This window comes from Schistosoma mansoni, chromosome W (genome assembly GCF_000237925.1).
Source record: "Schistosoma mansoni strain Puerto Rico chromosome W, complete genome".
In the NCBI taxonomy this organism is placed as follows: domain Eukaryota; kingdom Metazoa; phylum Platyhelminthes; class Trematoda; order Strigeidida; family Schistosomatidae; genus Schistosoma; species Schistosoma mansoni.
Genome location: NC_031502.1, coordinates 20,871,142 through 20,881,787, shown reverse-complemented (window position 1 = coordinate 20,881,787; position 10,646 = coordinate 20,871,142). Strand labels below are relative to the sequence as shown.

At 40.1% G+C, this 10,646-nt stretch overlaps 1 protein-coding gene across 1 annotated transcript; it reads right to left on the bottom strand.

Annotated features, from left to right (window-relative positions):
• Nucleotides 1-1,438: 1,438 nt before the first annotated feature.
• On the bottom strand, nucleotides 1,439-6,841 carry Smp_015510 (hypothetical protein; the record flags this gene model as incomplete). Its single annotated transcript, XM_018788934.1, has 3 exons — nucleotides 1,439-1,539; nucleotides 1,579-1,846; nucleotides 6,689-6,841. The coding sequence occupies 3 exons, from the start codon at nucleotides 6,839-6,841 to the stop codon at nucleotides 1,439-1,441; spliced, it is 522 nt and encodes a 173-aa protein (XP_018654427.1).
• Nucleotides 6,842-10,646: the final 3,805 nt, after the last annotated feature.

Below are 10,646 nucleotides of genomic sequence, written 5' to 3'. Positions count from 1 at the left end.
TTCCTGGCAGAGGCTATATAGGCGTGGCCATGTGAGAGCATTTGGAGAGGGAGAACGGACTCTCCCCACTCTCGGCTGTACCAGGGCATTTGGGAGCTAGATAGTGGCCAGCAGTGGAATCCAGGACGCGCGTTTCATCCTATTTGGGACTCGTGAGCTGAATGTATCTGCACCTCAGAGTTGATGTTCACTCTGGGACTAGAACCCAGTACCTTTCGCTTCAAACGCCATCGCGTTGTCCCTCAGCTACCAAGTTGATTCCACGATTTCGATATTTCATCATATTATAAACAAACAATTGACAAACAATAAGCTCATGCATAATAAATACAATTTACAACAGAAGAAATCAATTTCTGAACAATCGACTTTCTATATTAACATACGTAATTAGAATATTTTTACAAAAACACAATGTACATAACACTACAATATTGTCTCGGTAGTTAGAAAAATTGATTTGATAAAATACTACGATGACTGACTCCATTGATGATTTGTTCATGAGACAAATCCTCAATTCACGAATAGAACGGATCTTAAAAGATGAAAAAGTATCCAACTGACTATGTATATATATACTATGGAATCAAGGCTGACCATACAAAAAAAAATACCTAACTGGTATATTATGATCAAGAGTTACTTAACAAATCACAAATAACTAACCAAGGATAAAAAATGATTGTCACAAAGCAACCAATATTCCTTCAACTTTATTCATTGTATTAAGTTCGTTATATAAAGTTATAATATAACCTTGTAATTCCTAGAACCTCTCTTATAATCCTGAAAAGTGTGTTTAATGGATTATTTATGAAATAAACATTTCACCACTACCAGGGTGGTGGTCTACCTTCAATTGACTGACGCTTTCAAATATGAAAATACTAAATCTCCACAAAAACCCCTTCTGATAATGGAAAAGTAAACTATAAGTTGCCTATTTTCTAACTAGTAACAAAATTATATCAACTGTTTACTCTATTAGGAGTGTTAAATGTAATATGATGTGTTTGTTTTTACATTCCTATTTGAAATGAACAGTAATGCAACTGATCATCAGAAAAAATGTCGTCCATGGTCACATATTCAAAGTTTGTTTCTCCAAGGAATATTTGAACACCTATTAAGTCCTATTTGTTATGACAATAATAACTATGAGTTAACTGAAATGCAGAGAAATACATGCTTACTATGTTTCACTTTAGTCTATTATGAAAAAGAAGGGGACACCGAATTTGTAATAACTTACAAAAAAGTTCAAACGATGAGGCCCAGTTTGTCTGAAGACCTATGGATCGGAAGAGAAAGCAGTAACATAATAACAAGTTACTACATATATATTTACATCTCTGACATGAGCATCAGTTGATGACTTTCCCAAAACGGAAAATAATAACACCTAATAATTCTAAATAACAAAGATCGAAAAGGTTTATTCCGTGGCGTCAAGTTCTTCTTCTGTTGCAACGGTAGCCTCGGCTTCTTCTTCATCCACAAGAAAATTATCACTGCTTTCTGCCTCAGCGATTCCGCCTGCAGTCATAGATTCGTTAAAATTTTGAGGTAGCTCACTTGAGGATTGTGTGACAGAATCTTGAGCTCTGTGAGAGTCAAATCTTCCACGTCGATGTAAGATGGAAATCGAGTTTCGATCAAAATTACTATTCTGAGGATCTCGATCAACACGTGTTCGATTGCGTTCACCTTCAAGTGTGAGATCTCTTAATTGTTCATCTACAGTACGACGTAGGTATCTTTCATTCACTGGATGTGTAAAATTTCCAACTCCAGGTACACAACATTGACTATGAACATCGTTCGATTGACTACAATGGCAAAACTGGAGATAAAAATAAAAAGTACACAAACCTACTTTGAATAATTGTTATGAAAATGACATAAGAATTAATTTGGTGAGAACTACAGAATCATTCAAGTGTAATTATAGTACGTAGGAACTGAATTGTTAAGAGATGAATGAAAAACTCTCTAGAGAGAAAGAACAAGTATAAAGTAACGAAATAAAACACTTTGAAGTGCTTATTCGAGTAATAACAACAGTTGCAAGGTCACTTGAACGTGGTCCTTGAAATAGTGAGTTTTATGAAAGTGGGGATTTGCGAAGATTGTAGTTATTTTAATAGTTGAATTCATGAGCCGATCCAAGCTACAGCACCATTCTCACTAATGACTAGCTTCAAGATGGATCTCCTTAAGCTGTAGTAAGAAATTGTGACCAGTGGAGTCCAATCTGTGTTGGGTAGAGACAGTTATCCACCTCAGACAATGGATTAAGGGTTGCGCAAGATCATGGGTCGATTGAAGTTAGGCATCAACATTTTTGGATGCCATTTCAGTGGTCTAGAGACTAAGCATTGGCGCGCGAAACTCAAGGTCCTAGGATCGAGTTGCGCGTGAGGAGTCGCGGACGCTCACTGTTGAGGGGCGAGACAACCGTCCAGTGCTCCCAAGTTTTCAATGGTGTTCTAGCTCCGATAGACCCATGAATTAAACTATAGTGGGTTTTGTTGGTTAAATATAGTCAGTAAAATAGGTAATGAGACATCTTAGGAAGCATAAATATAGTTACAAAACATTTTAACTGATTGATATTTCGTTTAGTCATTTTTACTGCTATCCAGTAATGGAGGAAAAACAAGCCATACCATTATAAAACCGATTGTTTATTAAGCAATTCTTTGAAGCATTATAAGTATACAATGCCGATGTTAAGTGTAAAACCAGTATACAAAGAAAATACAATAGTTGATAAAACTAACAAACTTCATCAAATGAAGTGGTTTTAACGTGTGTTACACAAGTTTAGTCACGATTAAACCCAGTCGTTCAATGCTTTAGGAGTTTGATCTTCATCCACTAAGCCACGGGTTTCAATCTTGACTCACCTATTTCAGTTCGGGCAACTGAGTAATATTACTAGCCCTTGTGCTTAAGGTGTTATCTGATATCAGGTACATGAACGCGTACCTGGCAGATGGATCAATTAGTGAAAATTCTCAATTTTCGTTAAGTGAAGTAGAAAACATTGAAAACTCCAGTTGCCAGACAAAAATTACTTCAGCGGACTGACATCTAGTCAATAAGTCTCCATTTTCACAAAGCATTCAAGTAGACCACATATGTTTATAGGAATACAGATCATGCTCTAGTGCGAGCACGTATCTGTCTGCGTCTTACTGGACGTAGGAAAGACACTGCAAGGAAACCTCTTAGGGTTCTACTTAATGATAGGCAAGCTAAGAATATATTTCAGGAACGACTAGAAAAACAGTTAGGCAACCATGTAAGTTGTGCCCACCCCGATGCAGCGTGGAATGACATCCGAAAAGCTGTGGAAACAGCAGTAATATCCGCTAGTAAGGTAAACCATAAAGTCAGGGAGAAACAATGGATCTCAGCAGCATCTACCGCACTGATAGATGCTCGAAAACTCATTCCACCTGGCTCTGAACATGACGAAGAGCGGAGTCAGCTTAAGCGAAGGCTAATAAGAAGCTTACGTATTGATCGTGAACAGTGGTGGGTAGCGAAAGCGAGATGGAAAAGGCAACGGCAATAGGTAACAGCAGACAACTATTCAGACTTGTTAAATAAGCCGGTATTAGGAACCCAACTATTAGTGAAACTATCTCAGATAAAGATGGGCATATCATTCATTCTCAATCCAGGAGATTGGATTGATGGGCAGAACACTTTGGGGATCGTTTCAATTGACCTTCAGCCACACTTCGGTTTCCCACGACCCCCAGTTGACCTTAATGGCAAGTTAATGTAAATCCTCCAACTCTTTACGAGGTTGAAAAAGCTATAGGAAATCTGAAGCGAGGGAGAGCAGCAGGCCCTGACAGGTTTACCCCTGAGATTTTTAAGGATGACCGTCCAGTACCAGCAGCAATATTGATTGAGGTCTTAGGTAGAATCTGGGAACTGGACGTAATTCCATCTGACTGGTTCCAATCACCGATTGTGCCAGTCTATAAAAAAGGACAAAAGTTCTCTTGTGACAATCACAGAGGGATCAGTTTGACTAATAAAGTGTCTAAAATATTAGCTTCAATAATACTTCGACGCGTAACCAAAGCTCGTGAAGAACAGACTAGAGAAAACCAAGCTGGTTTTCGACCTGGATGTGGTTGTATAGACCAGATATTCACTCTACGTCAGGTTCTAGAACATTGACACACATTCAGACGTCCCACAATAGTAGTATTTCTCGACCTTAAGGCGGCATTTGACTCCGTTGATCGTGAGGTTCTATGGCGGTGTTTGTCAGTGAAAGGAGTACCAAAGAAGTACATCAACCTTAAAAAGGTTCTCTACTCGAACACAACTGGTCGAGTTAGAGCCTATGGCGAACTGTCATCAGAATTGGTTACCTCAAGTGGTGTTCGTCAGGGCTGTCCACTCTCCCCATTCTTGTTTAACTTTGTCGTTGACATGATTCTAGAGATAACACTTTCATCATCTAAATTTAGATCGGTTGAACTTCTACCAGGAGATTCACTTAGTGACTTAGAATATGCCGATGACATAGTTCTATTCGATGAAGACGCTGACGAAATTCAGTCTTCTGACCATTTTAAGCAATTATGCAGGCATGTTCGAGATGCGATTCTCCACCTCGAAATGCAAAGTGTTACTTCAGGATTGGGTTGCATCGGCACCTGAACTAATGATTGGAAGTGAAGTAGTTGGGCGTGTTGACCGCTTCACTTATCTTAGGACTCATCAGCCCTTGTGGTCTGGTGTGTGACGAAACCTCAGCACGGATACAGAAGGCTCGTCTAGCTTTCACCAACTTGTGTCACTTGTGGCGTAGGCGAGATATCCGTCTAGCAACCAAAGGACGGGTTTACTGTGCAGCAGTTTGTTCCGTCCTACTTTATGGTAGTGAAACATGGCCGGTAAGAGTAGAGGATATTCGTAGGCTACTAGTATTCGATCATAGGTGTCTTCAAAGTATTGCTCGTATATCCTGGGACCACAGAGTAAGTAATGCAGTTGATACGAAACGGGCACTAGATAAGGATGGCAAATCGATTGATGAAGTAGTGAAACTTGGTCAGTTGAGATGGCTGGACATGTGTTACGTATGCCCAACCAACCACCGACTGTCCCGATGTGCGATGTTTTATAATAGAGGAGTAGGTTGGGGGAAAGCTAGGGGCGGCCAAACCAAAACGTGGCACAAATCCATGAAGTCACTGACAATTGGACTGAGCCATGTTGGTAGGTGTAGACTACTTGGTTGGCATCCGCGAGATGATAACAACCGATGGTTAGAGACCTTGAATGACATGGCTCAAAGTCGTTTGCAATGGCGCAGGTGCACCCCCGCTTTGTGTTCTCCCAAATTCTAATCTTCTGAATTATTCATATCCCTATCCTTTTTCTCTTTCCAAATTTATTTGACTGGATTATACTCCTTAAATAACATTTTCAAACCCTAATCTTTCGGATTACTGCTTATACTCTTACTACTTCTACCACTATGGGATTTGAATCGACAACTGCATCTCTATGCTAATGTGGTATGGCAACTCGAACTGATGTACGTACGAAGTTCTACGTTGTGACTGATTGACTGAAACTACAGTTACCTGTCAAAGATGTAAGACAAGACCGTACAAAAGACCTATAGGTTTTGCAAGACTCAGACTAATATTCTCACATTTTGATTTAACTTTTTAGTGGAATACTAACCAGTCTTTTAGGATGATTTAACTTGTTACGAGTTAGAAGAGACTATCAAAAATATTGAGATCCCTAGTCGGAACTCAGTCAGTAGTGTCTTTGTACTTTTAATCCAATAAAACCATATTTTTAAAGAGTCCTAAATCATCAACGATAGGTGTAATAAGAATGTAAGTAATTAAGGAGAGGGACGAATATTTCTTTGATGACCATTGTTCACAGTAACTGCGAAGATTGCTGTACAGCCATACATGAGTACACAAGTCTATGTGCTAGTTGCAGAAGTGATTGGTTTACCTAACACACTGAAATCAGATGTTGTGAAAATATTTTGATCAGCAGAACCATCTATTTGTTTGAGTTCTACGAGTTCATATCTCATAGGACAATTTGTCGTGGAATCTGCGTCATAATGGTTTCCGAAAATTTGGTAACTTAAAGCAGTAAACAGTAAGAGAAGTAGAACTAGTACCCTTACTCGATAGTTAACCGTACAATATGCATATGAAGAGAGCAGCAACGCTTTTAAAGAAAGCGACGGAACAATAATTTTACGATTAGTGACAAGTGGTTTAAAGAGCACCGGCTATTTCAAAGACCGAACATACCCTTTTTAAGGTATTTTGTTCAAAGGAGAATTGACATTCCATTTAACAGCCTTTTCCCCGTGAATATACAAATTAGCATAGGTATCCTGGTTGCGGTTTGTCTCGTACTTACAAGAAAGGTGTGCTCATTATATACTTATTACAAAAGGTCGGTGACGATTAGAACGGCAAACTCGTTAATTTACATAAGATTCCGCAATTTAACCATGCACACACCTGCACAGTTTCGTATATGACTACTAAAACATTGTGAGGAAGAGATTATCTAGTCGTTTTTAATTCTTTAAACGCAAAGCGAGAAGCGCTAAGGGACTACTTATACACTAATACGAAATGAGTCACAGGAATTAACAACTTACCTTAGAAAGTTGCGCCTCAAATTCTTCAAAACAAGCTTCTACTTCAGCAATTTTCATTCTGTCGTCGTTAGTGTGAGAAGTGCTGGAATCAAAATCAGTGATTCTTGGGGGTTCAATGGGAGGAATGTACAAGACTGTGTTGTAGAGTGGCATCTCGAAGACCAATCCCAGTTAGACTTATGGTTATTATTGATGTTGCTACTTGCCGAGAGATCCTCAGTAGGGTGATGAGTCAAATTAAGGTAGACCAGATATGCTACACATCCAGTTATTGCAGATAGCCCGAAAGATATTACGACCTTATTCTAGACAAGTAAACATTAAGATTCATATTACTGGTTTGACGAAAAGTTCAAAGTTCAGAAGACGAAACAACGAAGTACTTTGACGACTTTCCCTATGTTTAGTCATACAAATACAACCGATGCTGTTACTGTTGATCACAGCGATTATTTAGAAAACCTAGAAATGAACAGAAGTACTGACTCTACTCCCTGAGAACATACAACTGTGTGCTAAGAACGTATGGTGAAAGCTCCAGGACGGCCTTGAGTGAACCAATCAGAGCTACGGTTGCACCCCGTATATTTCTACCCGATATTAAAAGCACAGTAATTTGGCGGATTAAACTATCCGCTTCTAGTTTTGCTTTCAAGATTAACTTTATCGAAGGCTTGTGGTATTGCTGAGTATCTATTACCTTCCTAAGTAAATGTAAGTGCATTGTGTCCGCTTATTGTGTTATCGGCTCACTTTTTCATCTGTTCTGTTTTCTAGTTCTCATTCAAGCTACTCTGCATTCTCCCCTACTACGCAAAGTACCTATTGGCTAGATACGAACCGCTACAGCACAAAATAGCATGTGCAGTGGCAAATGAATCCCCAAAATAAATAGTGCTGTAAGTTTTCAGCACTGATGCTGACCTCATCGGTTTTACTAGACGCACCATAACTGGAAGATCCCGGTCACTCGTCTAAACCAGATCATCGTTAGGTATGCCATGCCACACACCCCTTACACCAATAACCAACTTAGATCACATACTTCTCGACGTATCAGCTATCTTCAAAATATTTCTTCGAATGCTTTCGTCCCTGACTTGACTGGATCGGTACCGTTCGATTATAAAGGTGTTATAGACAAAACGCTGTCAAACCCTGAATATCCGTGATATCTATAGTGACGAACGCAACGTGATCTAGCGCATCAAACGATAAAATGCAAGACTGTTCCTGGTTGTAACATTATATATCATTTTTACGTATAGTGATATTAAAATTGTATCCTCGAATTTTTGGCTCATTTGTACATTTAATCCTCATTATGACGAGAGACACTCATACTATCAAAGATCAGAATTTTTACTTCCCTCACCTTTTAACTTATGCTAACCTAGCTTGTTAACATAGAGGCCTGGTTATACTACGCAGAAGCTGACGGACGTTAGACCCAGTTACGATTAGTTGTAGCGTCAGTCCATACTTCTAAACATTGCCCGATAAGTCCAAACTGTACAAAAAAGAACCACGACTACCATGCGTAACCAGCAATGTTGCACGTCATATCACAGCTAAAGAGCAACCTGTATTCTCGAAAGTGGCCCGTTTCTCTCCCAGAAACCCAAGACTGACCAGAAACGAATTCGATCATACGATAGACCTATGCGTTATCCGGCTACAAGCAGCCCGTGTGCGTCTCCTCTGTATGTGTCTCCTAAAAAATAGAGCGACAATTGGCATCCAACAGTGATTATTGAAGACTCACTACAAAAATCACACATCGCTACCACACATCCACGACCTGACAGCTACCCTGAAGGATATGACTGTATTCTCGAAATTCGTCTTAAGTAAAACGTGTAACCAAACTTGTACGGCTGTAGAAGACATTCCTAAAACTCCCCTCATAACTTCCTTCGGGAATACCTCTTGCTTTGACAGATGGCAATCAAATTTTTCGGAGATTCGCCGATGACATATCCAGAGGTCTCGAATTCGTGCCCCATATGTTGATGGCCGCTTAATTACAGGTCCGAACAGAAAATGCCATCTCTGGCATCTGGACTTTGTTTTGCAACTACTCCAAAATTGTGGCATTATTGTAAACATTCAGAAATGTCGGACTGGAACCGACATTTTCAACTTTCTCGGGCATAATACTGATGCTCAAAGTATTCCTCTTCCGCTCAATAAGATGGCGGGCATTCTAGATTGTCCAGAACGGACCACATTCCGCACGTTTGACGGACTGATAAACTTTTATCGACGGTTTATACCGAATAGCACGTTTCCGATTAAGCCTTTCGTTGGTCAGCTTTGTGGACATGCGAAAGTCATCAACCTGCACTGCAACGAGAAAGCATTTCGCACGGTTGAGGAAATTGTTGCCAAGTCAATTATGCTCGTACACCAAGATATCAAATCACCGTAGACATATCCGCCTTAACAATCGGAAGAGTCTTACAACAGTGGGTAAATAAAACTTACCAACTTTTGGCATCTTTCTCGAGCCTGTTGCTAGGCACCGAACTGTGATGTAACACTATCGCCAGTGAACTCTCAGCTCTGCATCGTGCTGTACGGCACCACCATAAACCTTTCAACTTCTCTCTTAGCTCATCTTCAGACAAGTACTCTTATTGAGTCTGAACAACTGGTATATATCTCGCAATCTACTTCGGGTATGCAACATTTTTTGAGGCACACTATGTAGTTGTAGGCGCTTAATCTCGTATAAATTCTTTGAACACCCAGAAAACGAAGATCCTGGGCAAAGCGGGTCACGGAGAGTTTATTACAGGACAAAAGGAGAGCCTGACATAAGGAAAAAGTCTCCTTAAAGTATTCTGATCACAGCTTTTACTCAGCATTTAAAAACAGATGAATCACTAAAGTTTGCAGCGAGAGGAAATGTTTTCAGGCCAAACCAGCAGCTAGAATGCAAGGCAACCACAAATATCCCTACGGTATCCTGAACAGAAGAAAGCCTACAAACTATGGGATCGTTACTTTTAGAGGGTCAAGTAGAAAATATTTCTCTGACTTGAATATAGCAGAGATCTTCAATTCCAACTTCATGGACCAACTAAACCGGGAGCCTGAAAGCACAGGACGTCTCTTGGCTGTGGTGCTGGTTGATAATCTGAGAAATCAACTTCCAGGTTAGTATTAAAGAGACTAAAACCCCTTCACCCTAGAAAGCTATCAGAACGTGACAACATTTGACGTATGATCTTAAGATGGTGCGCGGAAATCATCGGCACACCAGTGTGTCATCTGTCTAGGAGCTCACTAGATTCACACCAACTCTTAAGAGAATGGAAGCAGGCCACCCCCTCCAGTATTCGAAGAAGGTGGGTTGAGACCTATTTTGTCAAAATGTTGTGTCATGAACTTTCTGCATTATTTGACGCTGTTAGTGGGGTATAGATTGAAATGAAGCAAGTTCCGTGCAGGATTGTTGATACTTGTAGAAGACTCTAAAATCCTGTTTTGTGAAATTTATAAGTACACTAACGTTTTCTTATCGTTATCCATTCTGTCATCTGCCCTTGTTATTTGGAATATGGTTGTGTTCCTGTTCAAGGGTCTTCTGGTTTGGCGACGTGTGGGGAGTGGCAGTATCTAAAAATACTAAGTAATAGTAATTGGGTGATAATAAGAGAAATCGTAACAGACACAAATCACCTACATTCCATCTAAATCAGCTCCCGACTGTCTTCACAGCAGATGGTCTCGGGCTTGTAACCACTATGAGCTTAGAAACTAGCTCAAACTATATGGAGGGTCAGAAAGGGCAAACGTGACTCTTTACCTTATTCAAATGCAACTCGGCGCACTCGTCCCGGGGTTGTTCCAGGCACTCTTTTAAACGTACGCACGGCCCAACCTTGAAGTCCACGGTGTTGTGGCTCCCCCTACCAGAAGAGATAGAAATCCTTCGGATCAAGTACAAAGA